At 45.6% G+C, this 22,167-nt stretch overlaps 1 protein-coding gene across 6 annotated transcripts in view; it reads left to right on the top strand.

The window, feature by feature from the left end:
* The window catches only part of LOC8037538 (activin receptor type-1), a 124,620-nt gene that overhangs the window by 56,802 nt on the left and 45,651 nt on the right, over positions 1-22,167 (top strand). For 4 of the 6 annotated variants that reach the window (XM_029979581.4, XM_029979582.4, XM_029979579.4 and 1 more), the window contains 2 exons: positions 4,945-5,152; positions 8,150-8,367. In XM_029979581.4, coding sequence (XP_029835441.1) covers positions 4,945-5,152; positions 8,150-8,367 — 426 coding nt within the window. The remainder of the gene's footprint in view (positions 1-4,944; positions 5,153-8,149; positions 8,368-22,167) is intronic. The other 2 variants (XM_042287545.1, XM_029979580.3) reach the window with 1 other exon arrangement.

The following is a 22,167-nucleotide window of genomic DNA, read 5'->3' as shown; positions in this document are numbered from 1 at the left end:
AACAAGGTTGTTTTTTTAAGGCTATATTTATTGAATTTTTTATTTTTTTTTTATTGGCCACAGTGGTTAACTGTGTTGTGTTTGTTCTTTTAGAAAACCGTTGCCGCGTACCGCGCACTACGGAGCCTACCGTGACAGCGGGGCCAGTAGTATGCGGTAACGTTTCAAAGGCCCTATTGCTATGAAACCACGTACCATACCGATGTAGTCGTGTCAACGGCGTGTAAACCTGATCTCCGAAAACTGCTCATGCACAGGTTGCTTTGTCAGAGTACTCATCAGAACTCTGACGAACGACAAAACGATGCTTCAATGCATCGTTTCGTCATTCACTTCATATTCTTTTTTTTACACAGTGGCATTGAGTATGATCGAGTGTATTTGAAATATGACACACACGCATTAAATCGCCGTAAAGTCTCTTACAAGGCCTGCCCCCTCAAAAATCGCACATCCTTTTTTTTTTTTTTTTAATTTTATCTATTGAGTGATTGGCGGTATCGGTATACACGACAAGCGTGCTCACCGCGGGTTCCCATGTGCTTATCGCACCATGACACGCGAATCTGCAGCATCCATACTATACAAGGTATCCCTTCCCGTGACATGCAAATTCCCAATTCCTTCTTGCATTTCTTTTTTTTGCCCGTGATTTCTGCGCGCCATATCAGTTCCCGTGACACCCGAGTTTGAGCGGGCAATAAGTATGTGGGAATTCACTAGGAACTCCCCTGTCATGGGTATGGCAGTAGAACACGGACGCAGCGCGAATGCGCTGCGTCTGTGTTCTGCTGCCGTACCAATGACAGGGGAGTTCCTAGTGAATTCCCACATACTTATTGCTAAACTTGGATTGAGCGCGTTGGTAATAAATTCAAAAATATACGAAAGAGTCGTATATTTTTTATTCTTATTGCACTCGCGAGTTCGCCATGTCAGCGATATGTATCAGTATCGAAAAGACAGTGAGTGCGCAGGCGAGCTGGTGATAGTTAATCATTATGTTTAAAACTTGAGACTGCGGTGAAGGAATAGTTAAGAAACTCTGAGGTTGAAGACATTCCATTTCACGTAGCTTGTAATGCCCCCCCCCCGACACACGCGCGTGCGCACAAACGCATGCACACGCACGCACACATGCACGCAGGCACACACACACACACTTTACCTTTTCGTTTTGGGTTGGCATTCTTTTGGGACCTTATGGCATATAAATGTACATAAGAGCTTGCTGGCATTTGTTCACCTATCATCTAATTTCTGGGGAGAGCAATTACTACTCTATGAAAAATAAACATTTGGCATAATATATATTTATTTTTGCATGTTTGGGGTGCTTTTGCTGAGATTGCTTCCGCGTTCCTCATTCGTGTAGTAAACGTACCATATAAAAAAAGCGATAATTGGTTGCCTCGATCATCTGTAGAGTTTCTTGTAAATGACGTATGTGGTGAATACACCTTGTGGCACTCGAACAGCAAGTTGGCGGGAGGACGAGGAGAACAGTGGGAATGTCCTGCTGAGCGAAGTAAATTCTAAGCCGTTGTGCTAGATTGCATCCAAGCAATGCGGAGAGCAAGTCGTCTGCTTCTTGCACAGCAGATGCGGTGACTTCAGAACGACGCTGAGCTCCGATTGGTTTTGATTGAAATGATAGTGGGTAGACCTCAATGCTAGGTGCCTTGAGATATACCCACTCTTTTTTTTTCTAATCAGCCAATAAGAGCTCGCCGTTTTGACGTCATGCAACCCCTGTGCAAGAAGCGGACAAACTTGCACTTCGTATTGACTTAAGGAAAACCTTCCGTTTTATGGTCTTACTTGCTAGTTTTGTCAGTCTAATTTTTTTTATTAAACTCCTAATCAAGCTCTCTTGTTTTTATTTAGTCAGTGATGCCTCTTTTAGTAAGGGTTAATTTAGTGTGTGTGTATGAGCAGGAATGGTATAGGTGGTATCATGAAGTTTTCAATATTTTGCATTTATACTTTTATCATACAGAGTAAATTTGTACTCTGTCAAGGATTGGAATACTTTTGATTTGTACTCTGTTCATAGTATTGGAATACTTTTGTTGGCTAAAAAGGGACTTGAAACTTTTGTATTTCCTAATGATGAACTGTAGTCAGTATGGGACTGGGTTTTGTTTTTGACTTACGGAACGTGCGATTTACGTTGTTAAACAGTGAAAATGTTTTATTTTCATGAGGCTTATGTTGTTTTTTTTAGTTGCCTATGCCTGCTATTGTAAATCCATGAGAAGAACTAACCCGCTACCACCAGGACAGTTCTCAATGGCAGCCATTCAAATATATCTTTTGCTATGGGCTGGAATACAGTCAAACCTCATTATATCGAACATGGATATATAGAATTATTGCTTATATTGGATCATTGTCGAACTATCATAAGAATTACATGCATTTTATATTTTTTACAGCAAACTCGGTCTGTTAAATAATGAATATATCGAACTCTGCAGCGCCGGAAAGCTGCGCTCCGGAGACAGGCGGCAGGCTTTCCCGTAGCACATCGGAGGATACGGCGGGCTTTCCCGCAACACATCATAGGATAGCAGTGGCGCAGCAGGCGTTTGCGACTTTCAGTCAGCTCAATCGTATCGCCAGCATCGCTCTTTTCTTGCCCTGTGCGTGGCTCCCGCAGTTTCGTTCCTCCGGGTTCGTTCCTCCGGCATTGCTTCAACCGCATGGGTGTACTGATGGCAACAATTGTAAAGAAACGTACATCGCTGACGTTTGCGACGAAGCTTGAGATTATCCGCCAAGTTGAAAAAGGAGAAAAGAAGTTCAGCGTTGTCGAAGCGTACAACACTCCGCGAAGCACTTTGAGCACGCTGCTGAAGATGTAAAGCGACATCAAATCGAAGGATGAACGATGCAAACACTCCGACGCACGCCGTGTTCGGACACCGGCCTTCGTAAAGGTGGAAAGATCACATGTGGTTTATGGACGCAAGGGCTCGGAACATTCCGGCGTTGGTCGGGGCCGATGCTTCAACAGAAAGCGAAGGACTTCGCGTTCATCCACCAAGCACAAAACGTCGCCGCAAGTAGCGGGCGGCTGCAACGCTTCAAGCCCTGTTACGACATTGTCGGGAAGACGGTCTTGCTTTTACACTGCTACTGCAGTGCAAACTACGGTAGTGGTCTAGCGCTGGTGGACTGCTTGGAGACAGTGGAGCGGGCTGTAATAAGGCAGCGGTCAGCTCCATGAAGCAATCTACGCTGCGACAGTTTTTTTCGCCGGAATAAATAGTTCACCTTAACGCTTCACGTGAGTAGTTATTTTTTGCCACTAGCCTTTTAGTGATTAAATCGCGCTGTGCTTTGACGCTTTTTTTTTGTGTGATTTTTTTATATTGAATTTTAATTATATCAAACTATTTCATGGTTCTCGCCCTGTTCGATATAACGAGGTTCGACTGTATATTTAAGGAAAGGTCATGTTTGGAAATGGTTCTGGAACGTCACATGGAGATGCTTTTTTATTTATATTTCTTTTTGTATTTCGAAAAACACATCTGTGCTTATAGCACTAAGCAGCTCCAAGATTTGCTTATACTGCTATGAAACTCGATTTTTGTTGCTCCTGAGCTGCTCCGAAGCTTAACTTTTACTGCTCCAAAGCTGGTCCAAAGGGGCATCTTTGCTGCTCCCAGACCTGCTCCAAAAGGCTGAAGCTTGCTTCCACCCCTGAAGCTTGGCAATAACCTTAACGAGGCATATTCATTGTTCGCATGCCGATTTTTTGTTATCATCAAGTTTAACATTTATTTGCCATTGACATTCATTTTCAAGTGGCAAGAACTTTGCTTTTATGTGGAATGAGACTCACACTTTTATTACAAGCTTTAGGGCTTGAAGGAAACATCAACTTGGCTGCTCAAAATGATTCTATTTATCTCAGTGGGGTATACTATTTGGTTCACCTCTGGTTCCGTAGTGAAAACAACCATTCACAGCAGTTCATACTGTCCCTTATCAGTCTGCAGCTTCTTGCCATGCCCTCTACGTGCAAGTGAACAGCTGTGTTCTATGTTTAAGGGAACCTGCTGTGCAATTGAATAACAAAGGGCTCGACAGGCCAAGAGATGAAATTTAACCTAATATTGGCACTGGTATGAATGAAAATGAAGTATGTGCTTATGCTGCCAATGTTTGTTTGGCTGCTTCGAAAGGTGCTTCAAAAGGACTCGGACCAATCTCGTCGCTGTAAATTGGACTTTTCTAACCCCATTTAACGTACTTGTGTTTTAGAGATTTGTATATGAACGAGCTCTGCACCGAAAGGGGCTGTGGTAGACCATTGTATGGCAAAACGGACCCAAGAGACAAAGCTTTTAGCGAGTTGAAGGATCTCGATCACATTTTAACTCAATCTGCTGCATTACCTATCCGATTTTAAGTTTCACATTAACTTAACGCAGGGCGCTGTCGTAGAGTAAGTTCTAGAGTAGCTTTTTCATTAGTAGCCCGCCACGTTTTCACAATACAGCAACTCCCAACTACTACTTTGGTTTGCAAGTTCCCAGATCGCTAGCCAGAGACACTGTTTGTCCCAGCCCTAGCTTAAATCGCAGCAAGGAAAACATTATTCTCAGGGAATTAACCCTTTAGAAGGAATGCAGGAGTTCACCTCAAGAAAGCGCATAAAAAATGTAATCTTATTTCGTCTTTCTGAATTGCATTCTTAACGAGAGTTTCTCTTGGAGGGCACAACATGCCACAAACTGTGGGATGTGAATGACAGAACCATTATTTATCAGGGGCTAGTTTTGTCGGGTTTCAGCGACCTGTGCCCAGGAAAAATTAATTGCAATCTTAGTAAACATGTCAAAGACTTTGGCGTGCATAGGTTCAGCATTGTTTTGTGTTGAAAGGTGCGAGGAAAGACGTTTTTCTTAGGGCGGCTTCTTGTCCCCGCAGTGCTTCAGCTTCAACGTGGTGGATGGCAGCGGCAACAGCCGCTACTCGAAGGGCTGCCTGCACACGGACGACATGGTAGCCCTGACCTGCAAGACGCGGCAACTGAAAAGCAGGGGCGCCAACTCCGGGAGCTACAGCGGCAGCTGCTGCCAGGGAGACCTTTGCAACAATGGCTCCTTCCCCACACTGGCTCCCAAGCCCTGTAGTGGTATGCCTCTGGATGGTTTGGCTCGGGTTGGCCTGTCTGCCGAAAAGGCAGAAAAGCCCTGTGCATTGCCTCGGACTGGCCTCTGATTTCTATCTTGAAGTGGACGCTTGCCGAGCTTGCGACACTTTGAAGGCATATTGGACCAGCTTGCATAGAAGCGAATTTCTTGGAAAAGGGCTGACCTTTTTGCGAGAGCAGTGGTGGCATCTTGTAATTAGTGAAGGCCTCAATGCCTGCAAATGGGATTTATAGAGTGGAGCTTTGGCACTCAAGGTGGTTGAGAATAAAGGCCGACAACCAGTTTGCACTTTCCAGTTTTCCATCGCTTCCTCCTTTCCCTCCTACCCTTTCTACCGTTGCCTGTTTCCTTCTCCCCCCCTTCCACATCCCCTCCTCCCTTGTACCCTGCTCCTCTAAGCCCACGGAGGCTAAGCTATAGATCCCAATTAGAAAGTCCAAAAATGGGTTACTGTAGGTTGCAAGCGAGCAACCCCGACATGATAGACAAGAGGCTGGAGTCCGTGAGTTACAATGCTGTTGACGTCAGTGCAGGTTTTTAGTCAGCGTGCCGTGCATTGGTATTCCTTAATACATTCCACTGAAAGTTTTTTTTTAATGTTTTTAAATACAACTAAAATTTTAGTGTTCCATTTTTTTTTTCTAGATATTCTTTTTTTTAAAGAAAACATCTCATGTGCATGTATAGCCCCACACACACGCTGGTTCGAAAGTTGTGAGCATGAAAACATGTGATTGTGTGTTCAAGCAAAATAAGCCACAGCCTCCCTCCCAAGAAGGGGAGATAGATCCTGCTTCCTAGATGCATTGACTTGTGAGTGTTTGAGTTCCCCCACCATATCCTTTGTACACATTGTGGCTTATCTGCAGCTTATCTTTTGCCCTGAGTCGTACAAAGAAGCTTCTTCACTCTTCCTTGTGGTCCTCACATTTTCATAGGAAAGCATCCTGATCTAGGCTTCTGACAGGGGGCAGCAGTTTCGAACAAACATCAATTCACGTTGATTAAAAAAAATGCGGTGTTCAAAGATGCACCCAATGAAGGCGTATTGTGCAATACGAGAAACATACTCAGTTCTCGTTTCCTGGAAGGCTCCTTCGCTCATCCTCTGGTGCACAGATTGTGTCTCGTCCATTGAGGGTGCACCCTTTAACAGATGCTCACTTGCTTGACCTTGAACCACCCCACCATCTAAACGGCTGACCCATCCCCCCCTTTCTTAGTCCCCTCTTTCCGTCTACAGTGTTTTTTATCCTTTGCTTCCCCGCTCGAAGACGTGGAGAGGAGGGAAGCCTTGCAGAATATTGAGTCTGGTCCTTTAAACCGGCTTCGTTTTGATCCCGAGGAACGCCTGTCGGCCTCAAGTGACAGCCTTCCGAACTCTCATCAAAATTGTTGCATTAAAGCAGTGCAGACTTTGTCAAAAATGCTGCATGCTCTAGGGCTGTGGTTCTTAGCCATCGATGTTTCGCGGACCCCTTGTGGATCGGCGGAGATAATGGAGGACCCCGTTCGTGGTGAGAGGAGAGGAAAGGTGTAGGTTAATTATAAAAGTGATTTATTAAATGGATATAAGTAAGGGCTAGTGTGGAGTAAACTTCTTTTTGACATACCTACGAGAAAACTCACCCAAAAAATTTAAATGTTTCTTCACAATCTGAGCAAAGACAACTTTTATTGCCGGACTTGACCGATGAGGCAGGGCTTTGCAGACCCCTAGAATGCCTTCGCGGACCCCAAAAGGTCCGCAGACCCCCATTTGGGAACCACTGCTCTAGGGAGTACTTGCCTCATAGTTGTGCATTTGGTATAGATCTACCCATGTCTATCATGGCCCATGACATCCCAGCTCCTTCCTGTTTTAGTCATAAAATTGAATTTTAAAATTCCCTTCTGTGTTTCTCCACTGAAAAAAGTTGCTCTAATTTCCCCGAGAAGGTGGTTTTAGTTCCTGGGGACCTCAACGTGCAGCGCATGAAAAGTTGCGGGAGCTGTCGATAGAAACTTTTAGGGTTGTGCGAATATTCAAAATTTCGAACAGTAGTTTCGAATAATAGACTATTCGATATTCGCTTTGAGAAGAACTGCGCTATAAGAGTTTTTCAAAGCGTTGATTGCGGTAAGTTAGCCCCGTTGAGTGCGCTTCTTTCCGAGCACTGGTGCACAGCGGAGAAGCAATACCCGCGGAAGCAAGCTTTGCGGGTGTTGCTTCTCTGCATTACATCGGTGCTCGGTAAGAAGCGCACTTAACGGGGTAACCCGCCGCGATAAACACTTGGAAGAGTATGAATATCGCAATTGCGTGCTTGGAAGAAAGCATACATTCAAATCAGGATGGTGCACGTGTGCCAGCTGTATTTGGGAATAAATGGTAACTTTGTGAATGTGTATTTCTACATTGTAGTAAAAGTTCCAAAATTGATAGTTATTCAAGAGTATACTATGTTAGGCAGAGATGCCTTTACAACCTGCGTTCAACATGTGCAATTATTTCTTTTTTAACCCGAGATTCAAGAAGACTTATTTTACATAGCAGAATTTGTAAATTCACTCAATTGGGTATAGTTGGCCATCTCTATAGGATTCATTTTATGTCAAATTTGTTATTTACTTGCCATCCCAAGACATCAGATCTTATGAAGACATAGTTAAATAATATAGATAATCATAGCTTATAAATGAACAAGTGGAACAACCTTCACAAGTTAGCTGGGTTTTCGTCTAAGCATTATGCAATGGTAGTGAAAGGCATGGAAAAACTATTCGATATTCAAATTGAAAATATTCGGCCAAAACCATTATTCGCTTCGAATTCGCTTCGAACTCAAAATCCACTATTCGCACAAGACTAGAAACTTTAGCTGAGCATTGGAGAAAGAGAGAGAGAGAGACGGCTATGGAGGACAGTTGCACAGCAGGCACGTTTTGGTTCTCGTGTGGGTTTGTGGAGAACGGTGTGTCTCATTGATTGCCTGGAGCGTGCTTTGGAACCCCAGGTGCCAGGGAGGCCCCCTGGCTGCCCATCTGGGTGCCCCTCTGTGTGCTAGGCCTGCTGGTTCTGCTGTTGGCGGCAGCTGCCCGAGTGCTGCTTGTGCGGCGCTCGTACCGGCGCCAGACTGCGGCTCTTCTTGCCGCCAACGACGTCTTCTACGGCGACGAGCTCCGTATCTCGGCCGCAGGCGACAGCACCCTACGCGTGAGTCCCCTTTGTCCACTTGGCTCTTCTAAGGACAGCCGAAACAAACTTGTGCTACAACAAACAGAAAGAGCAAACCTGAAGCATGCAGTGGTGGAGCTGCTGTGCCGGAACGAAGAACCCGCTACATTTCAAAGGCTGTGCAGAATTTGCGCCATGTCTGCGCTAAAAGGGTGCTGTTCTTGGAAAGGAAACTGAAAATGTCTGGCACATGGCATTGTTGGCGATGCCACTGAAGATGAAAAAAGTACAGTTGTTGTCGGGTTTCTTTGTTTGTTTTTGGATGCCTAAGTATTGTGTGCGAAGAGTAGGGTAGCGCGAATATTAAAATTTTTGAAGAGTAATTACTAATAATATGCTATTTGATATTCGCTTCGACATGAACTGCAATGTTCATATTTTTCAAAGTGTTAAATGCGGAGGGTGAGCCCCCTTGAGTGCGCTTCTCCTCAAGCACCGGTGCACTACGGAGAAGCAATAACAGCGGGGCTGACACCGCCATCTCCCGACTCGCTTCGCCGCAGCCGTGCACTTATACGAAAAACACACCTTCAACATGGTATATAGTGTATGTGTGCACCTGGTGTATTGAGAGACAAAAAAAGGAAAAGGAAACTTGATCCTATATATTTACATTGCAGTAAAATTGTCAAGCAGCAATGTTCTAAAAACCTGTGTCCATTATTTGTGCTTGTTTTTTTTTACTTGAGAATCTAAGAAAATATTTGCTTAGAGCAAGAATATTTATAAATCCCCTCAATTAGGTATGGCTGGGCTCCTTCATAGGTTTAATTTCATGTCAAATCTGTCTTTTACTTGCCATCCCAATCTAGGTATTGGACTTTCTAAGGCCGCAGTCTATAAATATAGCTAGATTAAATTTAACAGAGCTCATTAATGGGCAATTAGAAGCTTGGGAACAACCTTTGCAGGTTCAGCTGAATTTTTGTTTAAGCACAGTGTAACAGTAGTGAAAGGTGTGGAGAAAGGTGCAGCAACTATTCAATATTTGATTAAAAAATATTCGGCCAAAACCAATACTATACGCTTTGAATTTGCTTCATACCTAAAATCCATTATTTGTACATGCTTGACTACTACAAAGCAGAGAGCAGCGTGAGACATATTCGACAGAAAAATGTCTGTTTGATGTCGATTTAACAGCAATTATGTCACCGTGATATAAACCCTACAAAGTAGCCAAAAACATCTTTTTACGTCGAACACAGACCAAAGACGCCATCAGTACTCCTAAGAGCTTCAATAGACCCTTTGCAAAGCGTACAGCGCCACGACGGCTGGGAATTTTGGGAACCCTCGGTACAGATCACGCGCTTTCTCGTTGCGCCTCCGCGACTGCACGCGCGTACCGCCAGCAGCTGTTGCAGCCATCCCGCCCATCCGCCGAGTCGTACGTCGTTGGCGGCGTACCGTGTCTTCGGCTGCGCAAATGCATTGCGACAGGTGAACTTATTTGAATACGTTATTCGTCGTAACTTCACGTAGTGGAAGTGTCGCTGAATCCACTTATTTTGCACCGCCACCGTGGCAAGTTTCGACCAGGTTCAACAAACCATTGATGCAGCACACGACAAAGCGGATACAGAGGAGAGATGTGAGAAAGGAGCAGCCGCCGTTGGCTCGTCGCTCGCCAGACTCGGCTGCTCAAAAGTCGTTGCCGTGGTAACATGTGCGTGCTTGCGTATGCCATGTGGTAGCGGGAAGAGAGATGTTGGGAGGGGCGTACCGAGAACTCACATGTCACGGTGCTTATCGCACCGTGACACGGGAATCTGCAGCACCCATACTATGCGGGTATTCCTTCCCATGACATGCAAATTCCAAATGTGTTCCCGCATTTTTTTTTTTCTTGTCTGTGATTTTTGCGCGCGATATCGGTTCTTGTGACACCCGAGTTTGAGGGGGCCGGATTCTTGCGTCTATATCGCATTGTGAAGTGCAAATGCGCTGCGTCCGCGTTCTGCTGCCGTACCCGTGACGGGGGAGTTCCTAGCGAACTCCCAAATACTTTTTGCACGCGCGAGTTCGCCGTGTCTGCGATATGTATCAGTAACGAAAAGACAGTGAGTGTGCAGGCGAGCTGGTGATAGTTAATCATGATGTTTAAAACCCGAGACTGTGGTGAGGGAAAAGTTAAGAAACTTTGAAGTTGAAGAGTTTCCGTTTCACGTAACTTGTAGTGCCCCCTCCTCCCCGACCCCCTCCCCCGACACACAAGCGCATGCGCGTGCACGCATGCACATGCACGCACACTTTACCTTTTCATTTTGGGTGGGCATTCTTTCAGGACCTTATGGTATATAAAGGTACAGTCGGGGACAAAAGCCCCCAGGACGTGCGAGCTACGGCTGAAACGCATTGCTCTGCCATCTGCCGGCGGGTCGCCTGGTTTCGAGATCATACAAAAGCGCATGTGCGTCCTACTCTGCCTGCAAACATGTGTGTTTCCCGCTCTTCTGCGGCACAGCACCTAACTAGGAATCGGGCACGTGGTACCGCCTCGGAGATAGCGCTGGCGGCTGACGAGCGTCTGCTACACATTCCGAAACTCGAGATATCGCCTGGGGCATTGCGCCGCATTTTGCCGTGTCAGCACACTTTGCTTTATAGCCAGTTCAGCTTATCGCTCAGTTGAGCTGCCGTGACTTCTTGCTTTATAGGTGCCATGTCATTAAGCGCTACCTCCGAGGCGGTACCACGCGCCCGATGCCGAGTTAGGCGCTGCGTTGCAGAAAAGCGGGAAAGCGCACATGTTGGCAAGCACAATAGGACGCGCATGCGCTTTTTTGTGATCTCGAAACCAGACGCCGGCAAATGGCAGAGCAATGCGTTTCAGTCGCAGCTCGCACGTCCTGGAGACTTTTGTCCCCGACTGTACAAAAGAGCTTGCTGGCATTTGTTCACCTATCATCTAATTTCTGGGGAAAGCAATAACTACTCTCTAAAAAAATAAACATTTGGCATAATATATTGATTTTTGCGTGTTTGGGGTGCTTTTGCTAAGATTGCTTCCGCGTTCCTCATTCGTGTAGTAAACGTAACATATAAAAGCAGTAATTGGTTGCCTCGATCATCTGTAGAGTTTCTTGTAAATGACGTATGTGGCGAATACACCTTCTGGCACTCAAACAGCAAGCCGGCGGGAGGACGAGGAGAACAGTGGGAATGTCCTGCTGAGCGAAGCAAATTCTAAACTGTTGTGCTAGAACGCATCCAAGCAATGCGGAGAGCAAGTCGTCTGCTTCTTGCACAGGAGATGCGGTGACTTCAGAACGACGCTGAGCTCCGATTGGTTTTGATTGAAATGATAGTGGGTAGACCTCAATGCTAGGTGCCTTGAGATATACACTCCGTGCGATGCTACGGGCGCACCGCCGCGCAGCTGTTATCGAAGGTAGGCAGTGAGAACCCCAGGGAAACCGAAACCACGCCACATACGTTGGTACGCATTAAAGTCGGAGTGGTGCGGTTGCGCTGGGTTCGCAGCATGAAGTGCGGCCGGTGCTGCGTCGTTAAGTACTTCAATAGTTGTGCGTCGTATCTCGTGGGGACAAAGTTTCAGTTTTTCACCTTGCCGATGTTTTGTCGGACAGCGGCAACGATGGACCCGTGCCGTACTACGTGAGAAATTTAGCCTCCCGATCATATCTGCCACTGTGTCAGCACGGCTGACATATTCTACACTGCCGCTTTGCGCTCTGCGTTTGTTTTCGTACCAGTGATGCCTACATGTGTTAGTGCCAATGGGACAAACTGAAATGCCATCTCACACTCGCGGGTATGCAGTGCCAATTTCGTTGGAGGAATGGCCTCCAAAGAAGTTTCGTCCCCATCGAATGTGTCGATGATATTTCCGGACAAGTATGGCCCGCAATCTGTACTTCATGTAGAAAGATTCAAATGATGAAAACAAAAGTGACAAATATGAATCTAAGGAAAACTACAATGAAACTTAGAATCACTGGAGAATCGACGATTGAGTATGTAAGTTTTTGTGGTGTGCTTTCTTTTTTGATCAGCCTCCTTTTAGATGTGGAAACGCTGACACCCCGAGTTCTGTAGACAATTTTTTTCTTCTCGGCTTTAGAGCCACCTATCACAAAGTTGTTCGAACTGGAAGTACCGTCCACTGGTCCCTTCCTACCTGCAAAGTGTGCACCTCCCACATTAGTGGTATTATCTTGACAGCCTTTGACAGTCAAAACTGGTTCCCACTTAGTTATGCCGCCCAAACTAAATTTCCACTTGGTTTTGCTATGCCACCTCTTTTTGGTATAATAACTGTTGTGTTAAGTTACGGTCATGTCAAAGTACCTGTGTGCCGAAAATCAGCACCTCGCGCAACTGGTTATTACACAACAGCTGACCGCAAAAGCCTTTGACGGCCCAACCGTGTGTTGGCCGACAACTTTGTTTCCTTGGCTTTAGAACCACCTTTCGTAAAGTTGTTTCAATTGGGAGTACAGTCCACTAGTCCCTTCCTACCTGTAAAGTCTCCACCTCCCACGACGAGTGGTATTCTCTTTACAGCCCTTTCATGGTCAAAGCCGGTTACCATTGAGTTACGCCGCCCAAACCAAATTTCCACCTGGTTTCCCTATGCCACTTCTTTTTAGTATAATAAGTGCTCTATTATGTTACCGTCAAGTCCAAGCACCTGTGTGCCCAAATGTGCACTGCGCACAGCCCGGTTATAACACAACATTTTGGGTCCAATATTGGATATCCCGTACAGCTTTATTTTTTTATTCGTTAGAAACATAACTTTCCCACCTGCTGTCTTAATGAAACTTGGCCCACTTGTGCAGAAACTTAGTGAACATCTCACTCGCCTCCAAATATCATTGTTCCAGCAGTCCCGTTTACAGCTACGAGCGAAACAAATTTCCCATTCAAAGCAATTATGGTGGCGGCCGTCTTGCTTTCCGGAAAATTGCTCCAACTCCTTTTTCTGCCGCAACTAGAGAAATTACCACTAATAACGACTCAAACTCAATATATAAGAAGTGGAGAACAGCTAGATGCCCTTCTTAGGTCTGCCCCAGCACTCATGCAACGTCACCCTCAATGTATCGGCTCAAAAAGCAAAAGTTTCGTCTGTGCGCGCGGCGCTATGCGCGTTTTTCAAAGCGCCCCCTATAGTTCCCGCACGGAGCGTATACCCACCTTTTTTTTTAATCAGCCAATAAGAGTTTGGCGTTATGATGTCGCGCAACCCCTGTGCAAGAAGCAGTCAAACTTGTGCTCCGCATTGACCATTGACTTAAGAAAAACTTTTCATTTCATGGTTTTGCTTGCTAGTTTTGTCAGTCAATTTTTTTTTATTAAACTCCTAATCAAGCTTTCTTGTTTTTATCTAGCCAGTGATGCCTCTTTTAGTAAGGGTTAATTAAGTGTGTATGTATGAGCAGGAATGGTATAGCTGGTATCATGAAGTTTTCAATATTTTGCAGTTGTACTTTAGAGTAGATTTGCACTCTGTTGAGTATTGGAATACTTTTGATTTGTACTCTGTTTGCTAAACAGGGACTTTTGTTTGATAAACAGGGACTTGAAACATTTGTATTTCCTACACAGGCGAAATTTTTCAACTGGGACCAATTGGTCCCAGTTACAACTGGTTTATGAAACAATTCCCAGTTGCATCTGGTCCCAGTTGGAGTTGGTCCCAGCTGGATTTGGTCCCAGTTACAACTGGTCCCAGTTGGAGTTGGTCCCAGTTACCGCTGGTACCAACTCCAGCAACAATGAAACACGGCACAAAATGGAAGGTTGACTACACTTTATTGTCAAAAACTTGAAGAATGAAACTAAATAATAGGTTCAATGACGTACACGCTCCGGGTTTAGCCACTTGCTTGCAACGGTTGAATCGCTTTTTCAGAGGTAGTATTCGTGAGATGAAGGAAGATCGGCCGCTGGCTTCTGTTAGTGTAGACGTCCTCAGCTTCTCTCCCCATCGCGTGAAGAAAGGTGCTCACCCGTGATCCCACGTTGCGCAGGTGAAGTCCAGATAGGATGCGGTAGCGCTCCCACCTTGCAATCTCTGTCACAACAGTCAAACATTTTCGAGGTAGACCTCCCGCCATTTTTGCCATTGTGCTCTCCGCGGCGTTTTCTTCCGTCCGGTCTTTCCTGGGTGCCCTCCGATCGCTGAACTGCATCTTTCCATCCCCGAAGTTCACCGCCGCCACCATGGTGTGTGTGCAGTTAGGTCCAAAGACGCACAGCTGTAGTTTTGACATTTTCATAACGACGCCAACTTGGGCGATGGCGACCCTTCTCTACCGCGTCCGTCCGACTCCGGCGTCAGCATAGGCAGCGCCATCTGTCGACAGCGCGTACCACTAATCCGCACCCGCGTGCCACGGCGGCCGGCGAGCTCCGATTGTCCAAAAGATAAATTTATTTATTAAAAGAAAAAAAAAAAAAATACTGTAGGTGTTTAAATAAATGTTTTATTATATTTTAATGATGCACTAAATCTTCATTTAGGTAAACTCATTTTGTCGCTAATTATATTTTCCAATTAAAAAAATATTTTGTTAATTAAAATTTTTATTTTATTTTTATAAATATATAATTGTGTAATTAAAAATTTTCCTATTTGTATAAATCTAAAAATGTAAGTGCTTTTAGTTTTCTTCATTAGCAAAGGTCAATACACCCCCAACTTGTCCAAATTGTTTCCCCGTGTGAACTGGGAACGGGAAAGGCATTTGAAGTCCGACTGGGAATCGCTCCAACCAGTTCCTTTCCTAACTGGTCCCAGTTCCCTCCATTCCCAACTGGGAGTCAAACCAGTTGACTCCCAACTGGGAATGGTTCAAACCAGTTGACCCCTCAGCTGGTCCCAGTTGGACTCCTATTGGTCCCAGTTGCTTCCCAGTTGGGACCAGTTAGTCCCAGTTGAAACCAGTTGAGGTGCCAACTGGTCCCAGTTAGAAATGTTCGCCTGGGTAATGATGAACTGTAGTCAGTATTGCACTTTATTTCATTGCATACTATTGCAGCTTGAAATGGTTTTGTTTTTAACTTATACAACGTGCGATTTAGGTTGTTAAACAATGAAAATGTCTTGTTTTCATAAGGCTTAAGTTGTTTTCCTTTAGTTGCTTATGCCTTCTATTGTAAATCCATAAGAGGAACCAACCTGCTACCATCAGGAGAGTTCTCAATGGCAGCCATTCACATATCTTTTTTTCTATGGGCTGGAATATATTTAAGGAAAGGTCATGTTTGGAAATGGTTCTGGGACGTCACATGGAGATGCTTTTTTATTTATATTTCTTTTCATATTTCGAAAAAAAAAACATGTGTGCTTTATAGCACCAAGCAGCTCCAAGATTTGCTTATACTGCTACGAAACTTGATTTTTGTTGCTCCTGAGCTGCTCTAATGCTGAACTTTTACTGCTCCAAAGCTGCTCCAAAGGGGCATCTTTGCTGCTCCCAGACCTGCTCCAAAAGGCTGAAGCTTGCTTCCACCCCTGTTGTGGCCTAGTACACATTCATCCTGGGGAAAAAAAGTTGTAACACATCTCGCAAGAAAAACTCAAGTATGTTGCAAATTCGTGAGATTAGGCACTTAGGTCTCTCATGAACCAAAGTGAAAGCTTGTTAGGAAGCAACATTGGTGTTCAAAAGTATTGTTCACTGAGCACATAAACATCCTATTTTCATTGACTTTTGCTTCAAACCAATCTGATGGAACTAAAAAAAACAATTTAAGTGCTTGCTCAGACACAGGTGGACATTCTACTTGAGGCACATGAAGAAGGTGTGGCCACTGCATCCAGGCCGTCTGCACCTCTGATGGCTGTCCTTCACCGCCGACCCAGTGTCCGGTACTGTCCATTCTCACGCAACAAACACAGGCTTCCTCGGGCCTTGTTTTTTCTTCTCTTAGAGCGCACTCTCTCTTGAAGTTGATGACCTTCCTCTCCGTTTCAGAGAAGTGTTCTTTCTTGGTTTCATCGGGCAGGTTGCAATGTTTAGCTTGAACTTGAGCAAATCCAGCTGCCTGTTCACGGCGACACCTAGTGAATCGCAGTCCTGCCGTTACGACAGCCAGGAGCAAGATTGAGGAATTTTAAAAAAAGTTTTAGTTATAACTTGTTTGACCTACTGCAGATTCTGTATAAGCAATCAATGCGTTGTTGGGATTCGCTGCGTCCATGTGGTCCGACCTGAACTTGGTTGACCAATCTGATTGCTTGACGGATGCAACTGGGTGTGCGTGTGCAAAGCCACCGCTTTACGTCGACGACGTTTTGGCCATCGCTTGCTGTTCCTAACTCTTCAAAGGAGCCTCGTCTCTTGAGAGCCGAGTCCGTCGATAATGGGCTGGGCACCCTTGCTGACGATTTGCACGCACAGGGCCAAGACAGTAGATGTCCTTCGCCGCAAAAGTAGTCCTCAATTTCAACGACATAAACCAATTATCAAGAAATAGCAGATGGTTGAGTCTTGGCTGAACCACCTGCACCAATTTCGGGACAATATTTCCGCTTGCCCCAATATCTGGCTGGCCTAGGGCAGGTTTATCTTGCCTGTGTATACCTCGAAAGAATGCGCAATGCCGCGCGAATAACACAGGGCGAAAATCTTGTACCCCATTTGTCAGGTTTACTTGGGACGTGTTGCTTGAGTACTGATCGCCCCTTCAAAGGAACCATTTGCTCGTCAATGCAGAGCATTTCGTCCTGAGGAATTTTCTGAAATTTTGGAACAAGAAAATCCTGGTCGCACCTTGAACAGACGGTCTTTCTGTGTGTCAGACGTTGTGATTGTTGCCGAGATGCGGATTTTATTTGCTCCCACCGGTCCCGGGCCATGACGTGGGCAATTCCAGGACAAGTATGGGCGTGTTCTTGGGAGCTGGTGAATGGACGGGATCTCGACGCAACCCATGCTTGAGCTCTGGCTTGGTCAACTTAAAGGGTTGGCTGGGGTCGCTCTGCACAGAAAACAGGTTGCTTTCTTGCACAAAGAAAGGCGTAATGCTCTATCAAAGACTCGACACTGTTGCTCAGTGGCCTTTTCCATTGTGGCACTTCTTGTGGGATGTAGCCAGCTGGTTTCGGCCACACAGCACATTTTTGGCGGCTATTGGTATGTGGAGGTGCAGATTGGCTGTCTTCTAGGTTGCATCGCTGTTGAGACATAGCTCAAAGCAACTGGAGGAGGTACATTGTCGTCGGGATCTTTGTCGTCGCCCTCTGGAAATGGGCGGGTTCTCCATGATCTGTCAACGAAACATGTGCGAGATAGCAGGCATCATGCCGAATGTCACGACAGGGTAGTATATCAATATAACGGGGGTTTGCTCAATGTGTGTTTGGAAGAAAAAGGAATTACAATATAGCTGAGCTTACCTTGCTTTCTTGAAAAAGTCGCCGGCAAACTAGCCGCTGCACGTGCTTGAAATCACGACGACCTTTGGGTACAGTTAACTGCCGCCAGCTTAAGGTTCTCTTTCTTAGACTGCACTAGCTGTCCAAGAAGCATTGGGCCGTTTGTCACGACAACCGGCATCCGCGTTCGGGCAAACCTTATTGATGTGTGGGAATGGCATATTTGGAATGTCGCAACACTTGGCGTCAAAAGGTAAATAACCAATAAAGTGTAGTTTTCACGGCTTTAACTCTTTCCTGATCATGGGAAAAACAGCAAGTTTCGAAGGATCCGTTCAGCCGCTTTTATTTTCCTATTACAGTATAGACCACTTACAATGTAACCGCTTATAGTGCAGGACCGGGTATAACACGGTTTTTTTAAACCACCGGTTCGCCTCCCATAGAACTCCATGTAATTACATACCGCTTAAAATGCAGACACGCGAAGGGAAATACTGGGTATAGTGCGGTGGCAATCAGTTCGTCGAACGACGTTTCATGGACAAATCTTTTCGACGACACTGCGATGTTTCATCGACAGATCGTTTCGTCGACAGATGTTGCGACGTTTCGTCGACAGCTCGCTCTCCAAACCCCTGGCTCCGCCAGCTGCACCTCCTCGCGATCTCTGCGCCTGCACGGCGCGCGGCCTTGTGTTGGATGGATGGATAGATGAAAGATGGTCGACTGGGCCAAGTATGGCAAACCAGTGCGCAGCCATCTTGCCTCACCGACACTGTCGCAATTTTGTTTTTTTTCCTGCTTTTTTTTTTTTTTTTTTTTGGGGGGGGGGGGGGGGGGGGGCAATGATCGCACTGATTTCGGAACTTGCGATTTGTATGGTTTCGCTCATGTCTTTGCCCGAACCTTTGGGGAAGCGTTGTCAAAGCCGGGAAGTTTTGTTCTCGACCACTCTCCTTTCTCAAATTAGATTCTTAAAACATTCAACATTATGCGCTGCTCTTGAGGGCTACGCTTTCGGCAGCATACGTGATCGAGGTGTCTGCACGTCATCGAATGCAACCCTTCGCGGGCTGGCCGCCGGCACTCCGACTGTTTCGAAAAAAGTGGCAGGATCGTTTCCAGAGCAAGCGTATCTTTCCGCGCGTCGCGTATTTTGGTAAAATCCTCAAGAGCCACCTGAAGATAGCATAGGTAGTCCACACGTCAAAACACTGAAGCTCTTAAAAAAATTTGAATGAAAAGACGAGGCCTGTTTGTGGTGCACACAGCTTTTCTACCGTTGAAAATTGCATAAAATCTGTTTTTAATCTAATTGGCATCTGGTCTTAGCCGCAAGCAATAAACTTTGAAAGAAACTGAGCATTCGGCTACGCGTAGTTTACTTTACGGTGATAAAACACGGTTGTTTTCTCCTCAAAACACCGGGTATTCAACGTACTGTACTTACCAGACCGCATACGATTTTTAGACTTTAGCATATTTAGCTCCTGGATATTAAATAACTCTATAGTTCTGCATATGTTATGTCTGTACTAAGATTGTGCATGCACATAAACCAATATGTGACCATATAACATGAGATTTGGAAGCCGCTCCTTTATGCAAAGAGCTGGGTCACGAACTTGCCCCAGGTATCTGTCTGAGGACCAGTCGGCTGCTGCCGACAGATCTCGCCTAGTGGTACTACCGCCTCCAAGGCCTTGCATGTGGCGGCTGCTCGAGAGAAGCTATATAATGCATTAAGTTGCACATTTGATATCAACTATGGTTTACTTTGTATAACAAGACTAAACTTGATGGAATGTTTTATTTATATGTTACCAATTCTCGTGTTTTTCTGTTTTTGCATTGCAGTGTAGCTTTTTTTAGGTTTACTCGCGGGCAGCGTGCTCGCGGTAGTGCGAGTGTTATTGGTTTTTGTGCTTTTGTTATTTTTTTTAATCTGACATTGTTTACAGCCCCCTTATTGTGTAATGTCCTTTTTAAACGGCCCTTAAGGGTAAATGAGGATGAAACGAGTGCGACTAAACAGTTTTTTCGCGTATAAGTCGCAGTAGCCAGTAAAACACTGCATCACTTTTCTTTTTGAATAATTGAGGGTAATGAGCATGCTTAATTTCAAGTGAAATATTAGGGTTGTAATGTTTCAATAAAAAACTGCAAGCTGTATTTTTGTTTCAAAATAACCAATATGAAGAAAAAAATCTGTGTTTACGCCCATTTCCCCAACCCACCATTGGATCGAAGTTTCGTTTTGCGCCTACGCATATTTTTCTTAATTACTTTTCTTCTTTCAGTAACTTTCGGTTCCATAAACGGGCATTGGAACTTGCAAATATCCGAATAGGCTGCGCGCAAAGTCCTGCGCGCTCTTGCTTATTCCATGTGACACGGATGAGAGCGAGAGGATAGCGCAGTTGCTCACCTTGGAGAGCAACTGCGCTAGGCATCGTCTTTATCATCTGTTACAACCGCTTGTACCTTAAGTTTCCGGCATTCCTTTCGGAACAGCAAAAAAAAAAAAAAAAAAAAAAGTTTGTCGACGAAACGTCTTACGGTGCTGCTGTCGACGAAACGTCACAGTGTCGACGAAACGTGTGTCCACGAAACGTAATTCCACGAAACGAGTTTCGACGAAATGATAGGTACCCGTTAAAGTGCAGTTTCTGGAACAGCCCGCCGACTGCGCCGCTGACCGGAGCAGCGAGCACGCTTCCCTGTGCGACTCTAGATAACGGCGCTGACGGCGCCAGCCGCAAGCAGCACTCGCGGGGCAAGGAGGTTGCTCGAAGAAGCTGGGAGAAGCGAAGAGAGACGCACGCACGTGTCATTCACGTGCGTGTGTCCCTCCGCTGCGTTGGAAAACAACCGCAACGACAGACCAATCGCAGGTCGAGGAGAAGTGTTCACACGCGTTGCATGCCGGTCGCGGGCCGGCTGCTTCTAGCCGCAAACATGGCGTCGGTTGTGATCTTCGTCATGTTCATCATCGGTCCGCGTAAAAGCGCTATCCTTGACTGAATTTTCGTTGTGTGTCGCTATGATAACCCAGCACGTACTAGAAGGGAAGATCCACCTACTCGTGCGGCGATGTCGTGGCGGCGCGCTCAAGACACCAGAAACGCCCGTGTCGTTGTGTTCGTTTACTTCGACTACAGTGGTGATTTCTAAGCATTTGTGTCCTTGAACATCGCCCGGATTTCTTATTTGGCGCATTTCATGCGTGTGCTCTAGAGTTCCTGTATAAGCTACCTACGGTAGCAGAGTTGCGCAGTCAGCCTCGGCGAGTGCCCATAGCGCCGGCTTCCCCGCACGCCCTGGATGCTTTGCTCCTCACGTGACTAAATTTGGCGAATAGCGGCGCCGCGCGAGGAAAACAGGAGAGGAGGAAAAGGAGGCGGAAAGCAGGGGAACATGCGCCGGGGCGCGAGAAACGTCGGCGGAGCGACCGTAAAGATGGCTTTCTTGCACGCCACCGAATGCTTTGCTCCTCACGTGATGGATCTCGGCGAATAGCGGCGTGGCGGCGCGGGGAAAACAAATGCGCAACTCTGGCTCCCGTAGGGAGCCTATACAGGAACTCTAGTGTGCTCAAGTTGAAGGTATTACTGGCGCATACCGTATGAAGGATGCGAATTTTCACCCGTTTTCATCACCAGAGAAAAGTGATTAGGGTTAACAATCCTGAACGCTCGCAACGTCCGTCCGCAATCCGCGACGCCGTTAAAAGGCTGCGCCAGGCAAAAGCCGCTCATTTCTTTCAAAATGTGTGGCACACTTGAGAGAGAAGTGTACTAGTCTGGTGAAATAAAGGCTTTCCTCAAACTAAGCTTTATTTTTCATCTAACATAAAATAAATTCTTTTACAAAGGTAAGTTATCTCATGGCATGTATTTTGGCCTGAAAAAATGATGTTTTGGTTATAGCGCGGTACCGCTTATAGCGCGGATTTTCGCGACTCCCGCGACATACGTTATATGCGGTCTACACTATTTGCATATGCAGAAATATGACACATCGAAGTGTGGCTAATTGGTTGTTCTTTCAAAAGAAATAGAGGTTGGTATAATGCGTAACGTTTTAAAAATACAATTCGAGATAGCTTACGAAATAGTGCTTCACTAGATCTGCCATTAGTAGAATCCTCCTCTTTTGCTATATCTGCTCTGCCTGGTTTCCTCTTCTTCTAAGTCCACCATCTAGCTGTCACATAATGTGGGGAAAATATTTTAAAATATAGTTTTTTGAAAATGCAATTTATGTGCGGAAGGCATATAAACGCCGAAACTTCCACATCTCTGTCAATCTATATGACAAAAAATTCAGAATATACATAACGTGCCCCACACCCACGGCTATTACTTCTCAAAGTTTGTGTACTCTAACTGATGTTGTCTATTTTTGATTCGTTAGAGAGT

This window comes from Ixodes scapularis, unplaced genomic scaffold, assembly GCF_016920785.2.
Source record: "Ixodes scapularis isolate PalLabHiFi unplaced genomic scaffold, ASM1692078v2 PGA_scaffold9__187_contigs__length_104089568, whole genome shotgun sequence".
Lineage (NCBI taxonomy): Eukaryota > Metazoa > Arthropoda > Arachnida > Ixodida > Ixodidae > Ixodes > Ixodes scapularis.
This window is presented reverse-complemented; position numbering and strand designations above follow the sequence as displayed.